This window comes from Bacillus rossius, chromosome 5 (assembly GCF_032445375.1).
Source record: "Bacillus rossius redtenbacheri isolate Brsri chromosome 5, Brsri_v3, whole genome shotgun sequence".
Classification (NCBI taxonomy): domain Eukaryota; kingdom Metazoa; phylum Arthropoda; class Insecta; order Phasmatodea; family Bacillidae; genus Bacillus; species Bacillus rossius.
This window is the reverse complement of record NC_086333.1, coordinates 58,235,360-58,253,694: the sequence shown is the minus strand read 5'-3', so window position 1 is coordinate 58,253,694 and position 18,335 is coordinate 58,235,360. Positions and strand designations below refer to the sequence as shown.

General features: G+C 35.1%; 1 protein-coding gene across 2 annotated transcripts; it reads right to left on the bottom strand.

The window, feature by feature from the left end:
• Window positions 1-2,153: 2,153 nt before the first annotated feature.
• On the bottom strand, window positions 2,154-18,067 carry LOC134531839 (zinc finger protein 771-like). 2 transcript variants are annotated; one of them, XM_063367817.1, is made up of 6 exons: window positions 17,745-18,067; window positions 15,489-15,631; window positions 13,439-13,509; window positions 12,889-12,962; window positions 11,174-11,237; window positions 2,154-7,202 (listed from the first exon to the last, which is right to left on the bottom strand). In XM_063367817.1, exons 2-6 carry the CDS (start codon window positions 15,618-15,620, stop codon window positions 6,314-6,316), a joined length of 1,230 nt encoding a protein of 409 aa, XP_063223887.1. In that variant the 5' UTR covers window positions 15,621-15,631; window positions 17,745-18,067; the 3' UTR covers window positions 2,154-6,313. The 2 variants fall into 2 exon arrangements, with proteins under 2 accessions (XP_063223887.1, XP_063223889.1); XM_063367819.1 differs by having other exon boundaries at window positions 15,489-15,628.
• Between the last annotated feature and the right edge of the window lie 268 nt (window positions 18,068-18,335).

The following is an 18,335-nucleotide window of genomic DNA, read 5'->3' as shown; positions in this document are numbered from 1 at the left end:
TTGCCATTGAGACGCAGAAGGCATGAACAATGCAAAATCATGTTCTCATGCAGACAAAGTACCCACTGTTGCCTGGTTTTAACCACCCATGGGATCTAATTTTCGGAAAATGTCATCCTGCGTAATAACATAAGAAACATTACTGTGAAGTTTCAAGTCTGTAAAATATATATACTTGAAAAAAGGGCAATTTTTGATATATAAAGTACCCGCCAAAATTTCAACGTTTATGAGGACTGCACTAACAATGAAATAGTCATTGTCATAGAGATGAATGAAGCATCAACAAAGCAACAGCCATTGCCATGATTTCCTACGAAAAACTGGAAATTTTTATATATTACGCACCCGAAACTCCCCTTGGGATCGGATTTCCGCAGAATCCGTTCTTAGTGAGCGTCTACATCACAAAATGAGTAACTATGCTAAATTTCAAGTCAATCGGGTGTATAGTTTTAGAGATCTCGTGATGAGTGAGTCAGTGAGTGGTATTTTATCCCCTTGGGGGTAGAATTAATCAAAATCCTTTCTTAGCGGATGCCTACGTCATAACATCTACCTGCATGCCAAATTTAATCCCGATCCGTCCAGTGGTTTGGGCTGTGCGTTGATAGATCACTATGTCAGTCAGTCAGTCACCTTTGAGTTATATATATTTAGATAAAAAAAAATTGACCACATTTTCACTCCTTTTGCAGTTGAGTATAGAAAATGATTAAGATAAAAAATAATATACCTTTCTAATATTCTTACATTCTTACTCAGTTCCTTACGTCCAGCTTAATTTGCTTGGATAATTTGTTACTATTTAAACTAATGTACCCCCATTTCACTGCATTAAGGGTCAAATTTAAAAAAATGTTAAATTCACTTTACGTAATTAATTATTTCATTTATTCTTGCTCAGTTCCTTACATCCAGCTTAATTTGCTATGGAGATATGATTTTTTCTTATAATTAAGTTTTAATTCAGGAAAACTCTATTTTCCTTTTTCACCCCTTAGAGGTTGAATTTCATGAAATGGTAAAATGGTGGTGAAGTTTTGGTATGTTTATTATTGGTACCCAATAATGTTTGATTAGCATGGGAGATACATTATTCATCTTAAAAAATATTGACCCCTTTTTCACCATCCCTTAGGGATTCAATATCGTAGAATGGTAAAATTGTGGTTTTTATTATTTGTATGATTATTATTTGAACACAGTACAGTTTATTATCTTTGATTAGCTTTGGAGATATAATTAACTATCCTAAAACTATATTTACCTCTTTCTCACCCCCTAAGGGGTTGAAATTCTTTAATTTTATATAGCCTACTGTTTTAGTTAGCCAAATACCTTACTAATAAAAAAGTTTCATCAAAATAGATCAAGTGATACTGGAACAAACAAAAAGCCAAAAATTTTAAAAACTATATTTTTGAGTTCTAAATATTGTTGTTAGGCATTTCTATTTTTTTTCTTTCATAATTTCATCCAATGTAGAATTTTTACCTTGAACATTTTGATTATAAGTATAGATTAACATAATGAAAAATTACACTCTAAACACTTAACATTGCGATGATTCACATAGAGTTTTGAATTTCATGGTCAGTGTTATTATATAAACAAATTTATCACAATTTAATTGAATATTTTTGCAGGATCCACATAAATCTGGTGATGGGAGGGGGGGTCCAATTTTGTCATAGTTACACACTACATATAACCTTTGGTAACCATACTTAAGAAAACTCATAATTAGTGTCATGTAACATCTTAAGTTTCTGAAAGTGCATCTGGCACTCACTAGCTCAACAAGCTTCTGTTTTTTTGTAATGCACACACAGCAAAATACTCTTTAACCACCCACTTTAACTTCCCACTTCAAAAATTGTCGTGCATAGTAGGTTTAAAAAAATTTTGTACTCGACTTAAAATAATTAAAAAAAAAAAAACAAAAAAAAACATTTTGATTAGTTTTTCAGCATTCTTATTTTTTTTAATTACCTACCTTGAGAAATTTCTTACAGGGTTTTACTTTATATTAGAGTTTTTTTTTTTTTTGTTATGCTAATGTGAGCTGCAACATAAAAAAGGTTAAAGGTTTTCCCCCCCCCCCCCTCCATTTTTAAATATTCATGACCTGTAGATAAAGTACTTAAACATTTTTATCAACATTTTATTAACGATTATATCTTTTCCAGAGTTTCTACAATGCCATCGTTTTTCTGCAGACAAGCAGCACTGCTGAAGTACATTATAACAAATAGTACCAAGAAAGCACAGCCCCAGTGATCCACCCAAACAGAAAATAAACAGCTTAACAATCAATTCAGAAGTGTACAACCACAGGTTATAAATGTGACTCAAAAACAGCCTACACAAATAAACAAAACTTAGCAAATTTACACACACACCATGCATATTTGATGCATTTTTGTCCTTATTCAAAGGCTCTTTGTACTAATACCTTGCAGTAACATCATTTGTACCACTTCAACATTTTTAAATGGTGATATATTGCCCCACATTCTTATTTCAACCTCCCTCCTGTCATGAAACACTTAAAATGCCGTTGACTCTCTATACAGTTGGCTCTCTCTACAATAAAGTTAACAAAACACCCTGATTCAAAGAATCAGTCACACAATGTGTGCCATTTGCAAAGAGTTCACAACCCATCTCTGCCTCGTATAAATGAGCATGATCTCAATAAGAAACAAAATGTGTGTTTCAGTAATCACCAGAGATGTGTAAACATCTAACTTCAGTAATGAGAAAATTCATTTGTTTTTATATTGCAAATAAACTTATATGAAACTGGCATAACAATTAACGTAGAATTCTTGAAAAAAATTATTCCAAGCGTGTTATTTTCTTTCACTAAGCAAAAGTTCCAACATGTCCGTAGAAAATGCAAGTCAAAATGCAATAAAGTTGGAAATTCAACAATAATCGTGTTGTTTTTTTGTGTCTTGCGTTTCTTACGTTATTGCGTAGCTTGCGTATTTTATAAACCTGGCCTTATAAAAGCACGGCAATGCGTCTCTCACTGTTCAGTGCCGAGCATGATAAATATTCACAAAATGTTTTCAAGTACCAAAATTTCTGGATTCAAATAAGACATGTACTATATGCACCTGCCTGAATCGTATACGTGGCTTGCCACTATCATGTACAGATATCAGTTTGAAGAAGCTTCAATAAAAGCAAAAAAGACACTGGAAAAAAAACTCCAGCTTTGGACTTGATTTTAGACAAGGAATTTTATTAAAATACTGCACATCTTGTTAAAATTCATTAAACAGCTAAGCCCACTGCACACAATGCCCAATTTCTGCTATACATTCTGTTATAGCCATGAATATAATAGTGGGCATACAAGTTTGTTTAGCAGCAGAGAAGAAATAATCCTTACTTCATACACAGTTGCTGATCAAAGCAAGCATATCAGGGTAGGATAAACATGTTTCTGTCCATTTAACCAAAACTGAAAATATATAAAAATTGCAGCTGTTTATTTAAAATATTATGTAGCCTGGTGAATGTTTTTTTTTTATCTTCTACACTTCATTTGCAAAATATATACGTAATGAAGTTGGCAAATCATATCTGAAGTAAAGGAAAACCATCTCACATTTTTATTTAGGCGAACAGGGGTGGTGTTTGTTTATTCATTAATAATGCGGACATTCATTTCCTAAAAAATATAGGGGTAATATATATTAAGAATGATTTTTTTTGTTTATATTACTTTTAAGCATATGTATCCTACCTAATATAATTTTAAGTAAAACTAAAGGATTAAGATCTGCCTAGCATGAAATAATCCAATGGACTGAGCTATGTATTTAAAAATATTATAGCAATAAGAAAACAAAATGTAATACATATTTGTTTAAAACACGATTGAGTCACCCTGACATGAAGGGACCAAATCAAAAAAAAAAAATTTTTTTGTTCATTAATATTTTAGAATTTTTTTTTAATTTACTGCAGAGAAATTAAAATGGTATATAATTGTTCAGAAATTATTATTTATATATTTTATGTCTGTGTTTTAAAACATGTTTTTATGTGTCTCCTGAAGAACTCATAAAAATTAACTTAGTCCCTTTCACCTCAGGGTGATTCAATTAGTATAATCCAGTAATTTGTTATTTAAAAAAAGTGATACGTTTTGCAGTGGCGAGGTTTGAATCGTATCAAGAATTACCCCCTAAGCTTTTCAAATGTACGCTCTGCCGCAGCGCTACCGAAACTATTCGAAAGGAGACTATGTACTATCAAAATTGTAATGCCAGTTTTCTTGCATATTTTAAAATGTGTTATAACTTTTTACTATAACTATTTTAGTTTACCAAATATATGCCAGGGTAGTTTAACTATCATAAAGTTTCATTTGGCACACCAATAAGTTTGGTATGTTCCTTAAAGTTTACAGAAGTGACTATATACAGCTTTACGTTGCTACAAATGGGTCCGCCATCTTGAAGCCTTCAGCACCGTATTTAAACACTTCCGTTCCATTTATGAAGTTACTCCTACCAAATGCCATATACCAAGAGCTAAGATGTTTACACAAACATTTTTTGTAAAAAAAAAAAAAAAAAAACAACCAACCAACCACACAATGAACTTGCTTGGCTTCTGGGTTGTACCTGCATCGAAAGTGAAGATTTCACCAATTTTTCGGTTGCCATCAAAAATAACACAGATGACACAATGTATGCAACACAAGAAAACAAATTATAAACGAGGAACATGGAGAGCCTTTGCCAACAACAGTAGATAGTTTTTTTAAAAGATTTCGACATACACATGGGGCAGTGATTGTATTCCATCTTCACAAATATTGTGCTTGTGTCCAAACACCTCAGGGAAAGTTTGTTACTACAGCCTGCTAACCTTCAATCAGGGCCGCAACTAGGGGGGGGCAAGCGGGGCGTACGCCCCGGGCGCAAAGCTGTGGGGGCGCCGAAATAGCTTGCATTGTAATTCCTACTAGTGGGTTCAGGCATGGAAGTTACAGTAGCACAGAAACTGTTACATGTAGGTACCGAAAATGCTTAAATAGCACCATTTTTCCGTGGGAGGGCCCCCAGACCCCACGCTTTATTGGTGTGGTATGTGCAAAAAAAGAGGGGGGGGGGGGCGCACGAATCCATTCATGCCCCGGGTGCCAGAGGCTCTAGTTGCTGCCCTGCCTTCAATGCAGCTACAACCCAGAAACTAATTAACTCCAGACAATGGCCACAAAAGTCTGTGATTTTTATTAACACACACTGAACATCTGGTAAGTATAAAATACAGCAGAACCTTGTTAAACCAGACGTCCGAATAACCCGGATCAGTTTTGGAAAAAAAATTGATTTGTTAGTAAATGAAGACTTGTTTTACAGATGATAAATCATAAATTCACTTGCCAGCAGGTGAGTTCACTGCACTCACCCACCTGCTGTTGTTACACAGTTAACTGTTAAATTGATGGTTTATTCCGAGAGTCCAGCCGAAAAATCGCTAAACGAGCTTCTAATGCTAAAGCGGATGAGAGATCACACTACTTGTACAAGCAATACATAAAACTAGGGCAGCAAAAGCTCACTGCCTTTTCTTACTACCGACTAGTTTGTACCTACATTGCGTACAGTGTAAATACATACTGAGTGTTTTTAGGTGAAAGTGTGCCAATAATAATTTATAAACTCCATTAAAAATATTTGTGGTAAGTACATACACGTTATTTTTAATGATTTTCCCCTCATTCTCTGAATGACCCGGAATTTCGTTAATTCGGATCAGCCCCGGCCCCAGTTGATCTGGATTAACGAGGTTCTACTGCACACTAAAATATTAAACTATGTACTTTTAATCACCAGTTTACAACAAAACCTTTCAAAATGTCACCTCATGACTACTGAAGGTTCAAAATGAATTAATAACTTAATATTTAATGTCTCTTCAACATGGATGTCATTAGACAGCTAAGGCCTGAACAGATGAGATAGAGTGGTGACACTGGGAAGGGAAGAGAATGAAAACCCACCAATTTGTGCCAATCTCTGCCACATTTTCCACTTATGAAAAATCCAGGTTACACTTCACCAGGAATCGAACCTGGATTGTCTTGGTACGAAGCGAGTGATGTGACCACCAAACATTCTTGACCCATGTTTATAAGATATCACCTCACAGTGTATCAAGTAACCAATACAAGTATTTAGAAAAATATGAAATATAGTTTCAAGTTTGTCTTGAAAGGCACAGGAGAAGTCAAAATATTACCCAATGTATTTCCATACAAATGAGCACCTTCACAGCCCATTCACCAACTATCTTCTTGACCAGTGTAGTATCCTCCCCGCCCTCCTGTAATGGGTTTGCAAGTACCAAACCTTTTATAGTGTTCTTTTTCCATGTTGGTGACAATGTGCCTCTCCACGGAACTCTTCTGCGTGAAGGTGAGACCACACATGGCGCAGGTGTAGGGTCTGTAGTTGACGTGCGTCAGACTGTGCCTATCCAAGCTGGTCTTGGTGGAGAAGCTCCGACCACAGTTGCAACTGAACTTCTCGCCCGAGTGGCACGCCATGTGCTTCTGGAAGTGAGCCTTCACGGCGAAGGCCCTGTCGCACACGGGGCACTCGTACTCCTTCACGCGGAGGTGGACGGACAGCATGTGGTTGGCGAGGGTGGGCTTGCAGGTGTACACGCGGTCGCAGTGCAGACACTCGTACAGCTCCGGGGCCTCCCTGCTCGTCAGCTCGTGGGCTCTGGCCACGTGGGTCCGGAGGTCCTTCTCGGAGTAGAACATGCGGCCGCAGGCCGTGCAGAGCACCGTCTTGCCCGAGTGGCGCAAGACGTGGTTCTTGAGGCTGCTCCTGGACTGGAACCTCATGTCACAGATGTCGCAGGTGACGCGCCTGTCTGTGTTGCTGTGCTTCTTGTTGAAGTGCTTCTGGAGGGCGCTCCTCGTGCACTGGGTGGAAGAGCAGAGACTGCACTTGAAGGGCTTGACGGCACGGTGCGTCAGCTCGTGGGTGCGCATCGTGCTGAGCGTCTTGAAGCCCGCCCCGCACTCGCTGCACTTGTGCTTCCTCTCGTCGCTGTGGATCGCCATGTGCCGCCGCAGCCTCGACGGGGGCCGGAACTTGCGCTCACACACGGGGCACGTGTTGCGCTGGTCGTGCAGCATCCGCACGAATGCCTCGTCGCTGCGCACATCAACCACACAACTAACCATCTCTTCTTCGGTGCACACAGTCATCATATGCTCACGATTTGCAGACAACAAAACCATATGGGTTTTCTGACTAACTGTACACCAATAGACACGTGTTAGAGTTAAATTATAACTAAAAAAATATTTTAAACATACTACCACTGAAATATCACTTTCCAAATTGAAACTCGGACATGCAAAGGGCTATGAGTTTTTACAACCTCAACAATGCACTAGCTATGTCTCCCATGGCATATTTTCCCCACAGTATTGACAAATTCAAACAAGCTGTTAGTAAGTCCAAATTTAAGCACATGCATAGTAGACATATCTATATAATAGCGACTAGTGTTGGGTCAATTCCTGTTTTTTTCCCGGTTCTCGGTTCGTTACCGGTTCTTAAAAATCAGTTCTCGGTTCTGACTTCAACAATAAAATAGATATTATACACACATTATTTATGAGGTGTTTTAGTTAATAAACTATTTATTGTTTTGGCTACAAAAAAAGCACTGTTTTAAGCTACAGTAAACACACCAACCTATTAAAAATGTAATATGTATTAATAAAAAAATTAATTCGAAATAATATAGAGAACACTTAATTAAATTAAAATTTACTATATCAATCTAGTAATTACCTCAAGAAATCTACATACACCCTCCTTTAAAACATAGGAATAAAAGAAAATGTACAATAATGGAAATAAATACAATGATGGTGAACTTTCAAAGAATTAAAACATTAAATTGTCCATCAAACTTATTGCCTACATTGAATTCAGTTTGTTTGCACAGTCAACAGTAAATTACTGCCACACTTCTGATGCCATTTCTTACACAATTTGCTCTATTTGGCCAGAATAATTATACTTTAGAAGTGTCAACATGCATTTCGTTTGACCAGCCAATAGTAAAATACATCTACATCCATACACAACTTTAATTTTTTTATATTTATAAAAAAAAACTTTCCCCTTCAAAGCAATCCCGTTTACCAAAAAGAAAGTTACTAGCCATTAGGCTAGATGGCTGCAGATGCAGTGAACTTACAGTCCAAAGCACTGCACAAAAAGCATAAAATTTTAGAATACCGAAAGTTATTATGGAAAATTTTAAATCATTAATTCTATTAAACAAATATTCTGTGGAATTTTGCACTTTTAATTGTTTATACACCAGTCACCCTTACTTACGTGTCAACGACTCAATTAACTGCCTATTTTTAAAAACAAATTGAAACAAACATGGCATCTTTCTGTTCTCACATCTCTACTGAGGCATGGTATAGAGTTGCACACATCTATGAACTACATAATGGCACCTTCAACTGTTATGTTTTGATTGTATAACGTACTTTGTTTACAGATGTGACGAGAACATGAAATATTTTCACGTGTAATTTATTTTATAGTTAGAGATAAATATTATTCCACAGAAGTCCAAAAAAATAATTCATAAGTGAATTGAACGTGAGTTGAGCCATTTCATGCTGCAGTTAAGTTGTAGTGAAGGACTATTTTCGTAAAGGGTTTTGCTATACTGCCGGTACCGGTACCGACATTTTAGCTGCGGTTCTCGGTGCCGCTTAAAATGCTGAGAACCGTAGGAACCGAGAACCGAGAACCGGTACCGACCCATCCCTAATAGCGACATACATATCACAAAGAACAATTCCTACAACAATTAGTATCACTTTAAAAATAAAGTAACAAATGAAATAAAACTATACAAATGAAATAAATCTTCACCGTACTGTTTTTATACTGTTACATTATAAATAGAAAGAGAATTACTTTTTTATTTAACCTTATAATCATACTAGCTGATATATCTGTACTTCACTATGGAAGTCTACAGGAAAACCCTCGTCTTACTACTAACTGCTCATTAGATAAGAAGGGCATGAAATATCATTTCTTAAGATGGAATTACAATAGCCTGTTGCCTACATCCGTCACTTTTTCATCTGTCAATGCCACGCAGCTAGCCTAGTGATTTACAATATGACTTTATCTGTCCATCAAATATTTTCCCAAGTAAGTGCTACCAAAAATAAGTGTTTTTTTCTCAGAGACTTATTTTGATGTTGTTCATTATTTATTTGGTGTTTTTGTACATATTGTATTAGCATACCTTTGGAAAAATTCAGAGTCGTGATTGAATAGTTCGGACATGAGTTTTATGAACTACAATAAACTAAAATACAAAACATCTGAACAAACTAATAAAACACCACAGGCCTGTATTCTAGTAACAATTAACTGTTGCACCTAAAAACATAGCTATAATCTGTCCGTCCATCACAGGTATCAGTTTGCCAAACTTTTCATGGGCCCACGGATGAAATTTTTCGGGCTCTCAGATTGGCTGACGGTCACGTGACCAATGGACGGATGACGGGTGAACAGAGGCGGTGGGCTATTGTAATTCAACCTTTAGTTCTACTTTATGATCTACACTGAGTCTATGATACAAATTGGAGATCACTGTTTTGGCATGAACCCAAATTAAATTATTTAAGCGCTAAAGCTAAAAAAAAACCTTTCTTTGTGCGATTAAAAAGTCTAAGATAAACCTAATCACAAAATTTCAGCTCCTTAGGCTTTTTGGATCTGAAAATAAGGGGAAAATGTGTTTTAGTCCATTTTATGTAAAGTTAAAAAAAAAATAAAAATTACTTACACTGGGCTGCCATAACTTGGTTTTTCATTAAAAAATTTATAGAAAAATGTCTGATTAATATTTTACACCATTCTTGTTCTAAACGAAGGCCAGATGATACATTTTCTGAAAATTTCAAGACATTCTCATGGTAAGCTTCCCAGATGTAATATAACGTAGAATAAAACTGTAAAACTATAAAGTTTATATGTATATATAAAGTTATAAATTTCACCAAAAATCAGTGAATTGAGATAGAAATTTCAAAATATACGTTATTTTACAGATACCTTCAAAGTCTATATAATGATATAAAGATCATAATATGAACTTTGGAAGCTGAGATAAATGGGATAATGTAGTGAAAAATTGCTAAAAAAAACTGTAATAGGATCTCGGCAGTCCCATCTCCACGCTACTTAAAATGCTGTCAGACAAACATATTTTATTACAAATTTTCATAAATCAAGTTAAACATTATATTATATAAAAAGTAAATGTTGCTGTGTGTACAAACATACATGTACACCTTAATACCGTAAATTTACATAGGCACAAATGCCTCCAAAAAAATTTACTGTGCTCACTACTTTTTTACTCTGTACCAGTACACATCCTCAAAAGCACATGTACATTTGTGTAGCTAAACCAGTTAGAAAGAAATAATCATCTGGGCACAGTGTTAGTACATGTATTCTTCAAAATTCATTATGGAAATGCACCTGTGAAATGTAACTCGCTATAAAACCGGAAAGACTGCACCGTACTGAAATAAAAACAGACATTAACAATAAAATCAGCGAAATAAAAACATTTCGGACCTGAAACAATGCTTTATTTCTGCACGTGTAACTCAGTTAATCTACCTGGCCAAAAAAATAAAGTTTTTTTTTTGTTTGTGGACAGATTATTTTTAACAGATAAAATCAGCATTATCATTATGATGGTAAATGCTTTTAAAACTGTTTATGTGTACCCGGGCACACACAGTTTGATTATGCCTGTCTGTTCATAGCAACTCATTTTGCATAGAACTATGAGGCCAAGCTCACAAGACTTCTGGTCCTCACTAAATGTTACATGATCATTACCTACACAGTGTACAGCCTAAACATCATATGTCTACTTCCCCCTCCCCCAAGCAACTAGAAAATGCTATAATTTGTAAATTAAAACATTTTATTTAATAAGACCACAGAAAATAATTAAGGAGGAAAATATAAAACCTTGAATGTAAAAAAAAAGTAATGATGGTCTTCCATGTATTTAAACATATACTAATTACGTATCTATTCTGTACCTTTCTGGCAGCTGTAGTTCATTTTCTTGTAGCCGTTCCTCGTCAGGTAGCAGAGTCGAAGAACCTTGAACAAACAGAAAAAAAAAAGAACAGATTTAATTGAGCTTCCTCATTTGCAGCAACATACTACTCAGCATTAAAAACCACTCTGAATGATAATCCTGACAGTGGTAGATTAATAGTACCAATTAGTAAACAAAACTTCAGTAGCTAGGAGCTTTTTTCCTGTACCCTACAAATAGTATTAACTGAACAATAACCAATTTAAATTAAGCATCAAGATGCACATAAGTTGCAGATTATACTTGTGAGGTACCAGTACCAAAATATGCATTACTGACTGTCCAGCTTCATTAGATGCAACCAATTACACATTTATACAGATTATTAAACAGCATGGAAAATAATAGAGAACCTGAACATTAGAGTTCGTGAAACGAAGCACCAGTTTTAAATTATTATTTCAGTACATAGGGTAATGCCACTTTGATCTGGCACGTTCCGGAATAAGTCGTGCCCAATTAACAATTATGCCGGATTATTGAATGTCAATATAGTTTTAACGGGAATATCAGTGAAAAATAAATACATTACAATGCTATCTAAATAAGTAGTAATAACCTGGCTTAGGCAAGAAAGATTAACACAGAATGAACTAAAAACTAGGGCAACAGAGTATACCGGTTAACATTAACAAACATCCAAATCACCACCTAAAAAATCTAAACGCACGTGACTCAAGAACGAAAGTGCAAAACATAAGTATTTCCGGCCGAGATTAAAAAGCTCCAACTGCACATAGAAATTTACCATTATTTGCATCAAATAAAAAATAAAAATTATGTTTCCTTTTCCATTCAGTTCCTTATACTAGATATTTCCTACAGTTTAATAAGTTATCTATGACCAGTATTTTGCTGATTACCTAGACTGTTAACTAATACAAATAAACCAGCTGATTTGAATCAGTATCCTACTTAATTGTACAATATATTTTATTTGATTTTGGGCTTTCTAATACTTTATTTCATACAACCTAGTAGACACTTTTAACAGTACTTTGTCAAAATGCTAACAACTTATAAAAAAGGTATTTCTAATCTAATCTTACTACCACAACTAAGGAAAATACTCCATCCTTAAGGCAAATGAACTTATAATTGCAAAACAAAATTATGCAAGTTGGAATCAGAAAAGGGTTTACACTAAACTGCTTCATATCCACAATTTTTAAAATTATTCTTAAATTCATTTAGCTAGGTTTTATTTGCATGTTCTCCTTTTCCTCTGCCCATTCTGGACACATCCGGATAAAAGTACATCAGAACTATAACCAAAGATTCGCCTCTTTTGATTATCAATTCACACATCGCAAACACATGGTCTGGTGGTAAGGACACCTGAATGTGGGCCAAAGTTCCCAGGTTCGATTCCCAATTCAGAACCGAATGTTGTTTCGTCACTTCACTAGTACATTTCAGAAGGCTTTGGTAAACCACCGCAGAAACACTCTTCTTCGTCTGCAGCAGTCATTTCCCTGCAGACAAGTTTGGGGATCTCCAACCCATAATCATTGTAGGTTTCAAAAACCAAAACAAACAAATTTAATTTGGTTATCAGCCACCAGTTTTATGTTCTAGATTTCAAAATCAAGAAAGTAGAATTCACCTTTCATGCTCTACAGTTAGATAACTAGACACAAAACATTTTCTTACCTTCAATATCTTCCTCAAGCTTAACATGTAAGCCTTTATCAATCTTAACATCTGCTTCGCTATCTTGCAAGTTCCTGAGATGAGAAATAAAGAACACACACATTAGACATTCAGTACTTCAGACTTTTGGTTTAAGAATACATGTCCGAACAACCCGTTATATGGGAGTGGCATTGCTACTAAACGGCAGAAATAATCGCACGGCAGCATGGCTATTGGTCACACATTTCAAACTGCAAGACGGTAAGGTTGCACTGATAACAGATATTTTAGTTTGATCAGGGAAGTATGTCAATTAACATTTCCATTCTTGCAAAACACATCAAGATTTTACTAGGCTACCACTTATACTCACAAATGGTAAATTTAATAAACATATTTGTTTTATTTCCTTGTTTGTCAAGAAAAAATACAACTATGATAGCTGTAAAAAAGTTTCAGTTCTTAAGATGGATGACTGTCATCTGAGAAATGCTGTATGCTTGCTATTTTAAAATGTTATTAGCTATAATACATTAATATAGAATAGATGGAAAAATATTAAACTTACACCAAGTCATCTAAGAACCTTGCACCATTCTCCAGGTTCCAGATTTCATCTACAGAAAAATCTGCTTCTTCCTAAGAGGAGAAAAAAAAAATTATTTCATATATCTTATGTACACATTCAAAATAATTTAAAAAATTAACTCCATCACATAATAGATACATACACACTAACATTCATAATTAACATCATAAAAAAATGTCAGTTTACAATCAAGGGCAAATTTAAATGGGTAGGGAAGTAGAGGGATTGAAACCATCTCCCTCCCCAAAATAGTAAAAAAAAAATAATTATATATATAAAACAGGAATAAAACCTAATTAATATTTGGTCCAAAAGGTTTTTTCTTGACTTATAACCAGTGTGCACAAAATACCACTCCACGTATCTGCTATGTAAAAGTGCTACTCCTAGTATGTGGAATTTTTTAAAGCACACAAAAGACTGCAATGCTTTCTACCACTGTATCAACTATGACCCAGGGATTTTAAAGCTTCTGTTCTATGTGTACGCAGCCATGAAGAATAAAGTTTATCCTTTGAGCAAAAATGGCCAAGTTTGTCCTTCAAAATTATATTTCTGAAAAACCCCCGCAATATTGTGATAGATACACAGATCAGTACAGCTGTGGTATAAAACCACAGAATTTCAACTTGGTACAATCCATTGACTCAATAAACTTAAGGTCTAACGTGTGAAGTCAACAGGCATTCTAAGGCATGGCAAGGTGCATGTGCCGTACAATAGAGAGGCATTGATTTATGCATCTACCACTATAACACAACACGTAGTTGCCACACCGCAGATATAATGCATCAACGTGTCTGCCTGAAGTATTATATTATGACATACATAAAGACACTAGCTAATCGTATGGTGATTAAAAATATACTTTATATGTATATTCTTTTTTATTTATAAATTGTGGCATGCACACAAACAGTCCTAAGACTTTAGGAGTAAGCACACATAGAAATTAACAAAAATACAAACCATAAAATTTGTACAAACACATAGACCCAACACAACCCATCAACCACACTTCTTCACACAAAAGTCATTACTAATTAATTTCAACTGTATTTAGGTTTAAAGTAGGTATTCAGTAAATAAAAAAAATTGCAAGTTAATTGACCTTTACAATAGACCCTGAGAACTTAATATACTTGAGCAAATGTGACCATTTCATTGGGTGCTACCTTGATATGCGAAGTAACCAAGTTGCCCATGATTTTATTCCCAATTGGTTTAAGATTCATTACAGACTCAAGAGTCCTCCACACAAATTGTGAGCCTGTTGCATAAGCAACCCAAGTGTTAAAATCTACTAACTTATTAACACAGTAACAACTTGATAAAGTTAAAGGTCTTAAATTTTGTAGTCTATGGTTCAACACAGACTGTAACCTGGAACCATTCCATTATCCCGAACGTGCCAAATTAAAGAACTTTTCACTGTAAATATGGCCCGACTTCACAATTCAAAACAGTAGGCATACAGGTTATTCATTAGAAATTTCAAGATTTCTATCATAGAAGCTACTTTCTTAAATGAACATTCCATTAGAACAAATCATACATTTTTACTTAACCTTAATATTATGTATTTATTGTCTATTTAATTTAATTTAAACAGTAAGCATGCATAGTTCAAAAATATGTCACCCTTGAATAAACAAAATAAGGAGTACAGCTGCTAATACGAACCCCGTTAAATAAAAAATTTGGCTAATCCAAATAATTTTAAAACAAAAATTTTTTAATAAAAATTTAATGTTTTTTTATATTTTAAAAATTATTTGTTAAGTCTAAACTCAATTAACATGTTTAGTGATTTAGTACTTGTCAAAATGATATAGGCTGTATTATATCATTATTAAACACTTATAGTGATGTATTTTACAACACACTGTTGTATTATGGCAATTATTCTGCTAATCTGAAAATGTGTTAATCCGGAACAGGTATCTGCCCCAATTGGTTCAGATAACCGGGGCTCCACTGTCACCTATACACTAATAATACATCCACATAGCTTCAAGTACATATTTACCTTTATTTCTGTTTTGGGTATCAGGGTAACTACGTCACAAGTCACGCCAACATAACCTTCGCCATTCGTGACGAGCGCAGCGACAGCACCGGATGAAGCCTGCAGACGAGCAAGTGCCGGCTCATCCGCCATCCCGCTCACTGCTGGCACCAAACACAACCATCGTCATTCTCAACATCGCTGATACCACTAAGAGTACAAATAAAAAAAAAATGGATATCTGAACATTACATGCGTTAAAAGCGAAACTTCACATTTGAATAATCAGCTTGAACTTCAAAACAAAACTTTCACTAATTCACCCGAACGATAAAACTAAACAATATTGTACACAATGGAAGTTCACAGTTGAGATCCGGTGGAATCAAAGGGGTGTAAGTGAATATACAATGGTTTTGAGAAAACAAGCCGCCTCAAAGAGCATAAAAATTTTGTAAAGTAATTTACGAAAACTTGCTACATGTCAGCACAAATCTTAGAGCACGCACGTATCCCTTTGGGACCAAAAAAATTCCCTTTGCCTACAAAAAATTTCATAGCATATAAACCCCCTCGGCTCAGAGTGAAGGAGACGATGCCATCGCCAGTGATGCCACGCCCGCCAAACCCCTTTAACTACGAGTACACACTTGGTCATCTTCGAGGGCAAGCCGCATCGTCTTCAAGATTAATTACTAGATACGTTGAAGGCCGGTATTTAGTTTGACGTCTCACAAAGTCCAATTCGCTTGGCGAGTTGGAAGAGCAACTCATGTTGGGATTTGAAGTTGGAACTTGGTACAAAGCATTTATTAACGTGGCAGTGTGGCGGCGATGGTGAGGTTTGTTTATGGGAGATAGTTACCCATAACTATGTAACTATTAATCAGAGAAAAAACTTTGTCCTGCTTTATTTATGTCCGCTAATGAAAAATAAAGATAATGTATCTGACAAAGTAGTTTTCAATGACCAGTAAAATTGCAGACTTGTGTTGTATCCTCTGCTATTTGCCAAGACTGAGACAGCAAGGAACCAGAACGAGGCAGCTATCTCGGAGAAGAGAAAAAGAGGGTGCAGTTGTCAGAGATTTCACAAAGGCACCGAGCAAGTCGGAGAGCGGGCCAAGCAGCTCGTGCTAACAACACTGCAGAGAGTACAGTACGCTGGTCATGGGGGTTCAGTAATTTGAAGTCTAATGAGCAGCCGAGTGGGACAATCCACTCATACTGTCAACGCTCCAATTAGTACGCTACTCATAAGTACTCGCTTCCTTGGAGGACAATTACATAAGGTGAATTACAACCTTGTATATGACCCGTTTTTATGATTGAAGGCTGTTAATTCTTTTGAATAAATTTTTTAATGTGCTCATTTTTTCCTCATTTTTTTCCAGCTTCATGTTTGTAGATTCTCTGTAAATGGAAAATGGAAGCAATAAGTATTAGAAATTTTATTGGAGTTCCATTTTAAAAATCTTTGCTTTCAAGTGTTTACTGTTACATGAGCACCTTTTGTTTCATGAGCCATATTTTAATAACTGTTGTAATATTTGCTGGTTGTTGTTCAGGCTCTCTCAATATTTAATCACAGCCTTAAATGTACAACAATTCTTGAATTTTATATTTTGGGATTTAAGCACATTTTATGTGTGTTTTCAGATATTACGACACATTCCAACAATCTTTTCAATCTGGATAAATAAATAAATGAAGCATCATGTACCAAAGGATCAATATGTACACAATCATGCTATTAGGATCAAGAAATAAACCTAGATATGTGATACACAACATTACCTAAAATACTTTAAAATAGTGTGGATGATTAGCTAGGTTAGAAACATTACAAATACTGCAAAAATCATCTGAACTGTTGGTTAAGCATTACCAAATTTAAATGCTACTTGTAGCATTACAAAGCCTTTACAAGAGAATGATTCGAAAACATTTTTAACTTTTTTTTTTTTCCGAAGAGGCTCGCCATTTTTAACACCAAAATTCCCCGTTATATTTCGCACAATGTTCGCAGTAAAGCAACACATTAAAATTTTTTAAAAATGACCATCCACAATTTCTCTCAGGTAAATTAAAAATAAAGTCTAATTACTATCCAATATATTTTCCTTTCATGAAATACAATTTTACTTCATCAATTTTAGGTGTTTCGCAAAAATTAAATAAGTAATTAATTAAATGGGTCTTATGTTAGTGTGCTGTAATTGAGGTTATGGGATCATTAAAATACAATTACATACTAATCATCATCTCAACAATTACCTGTATTATAATATTTGCTGTATTTTACATAAAACACAATTCAAATATAATCTCGCAGTCAGCTGATGGTTAAATATGATAACATAATCAACATATTTACATATGTATTGTGAAAACCATTGACCAAGTATTAACATAGACTAGGACTGCAAGTTGTACAGTTAAAAAATTTGAACTGGTTGTTTGCCTTCACAACTTGCAAAATAGTACAGTGGCGGGCGCACCTAGAAAATTGTTATACATAGAAAAACTTATGACATTTAGGGCGGTATTCCAAGACGTTTCAGTAAGGTAGCGAATATGCACTGCCTTGTTGGGCAACTGCCGTACCCTAACTCTCGGGTCATATTCCAAAACGTGTTCTAACTGAACCAACCCCTGTAAGGTATCAGATCGGCAGTCGTTTTAATAAACGAAGACTTGTGCGAGGCTATAAACAGTTGTACTTCGTGGAATCCATCGTAATTTTAGCTTTTTTTTTTTTTTTAAGCTATGGAATTATAATGTGAAATAAAATATTTAAATTTGGTTATACAAAAATAAACGATGAATTTTTGGCCGTATTAATGTTTTCTGTTTTTTAAGATATTA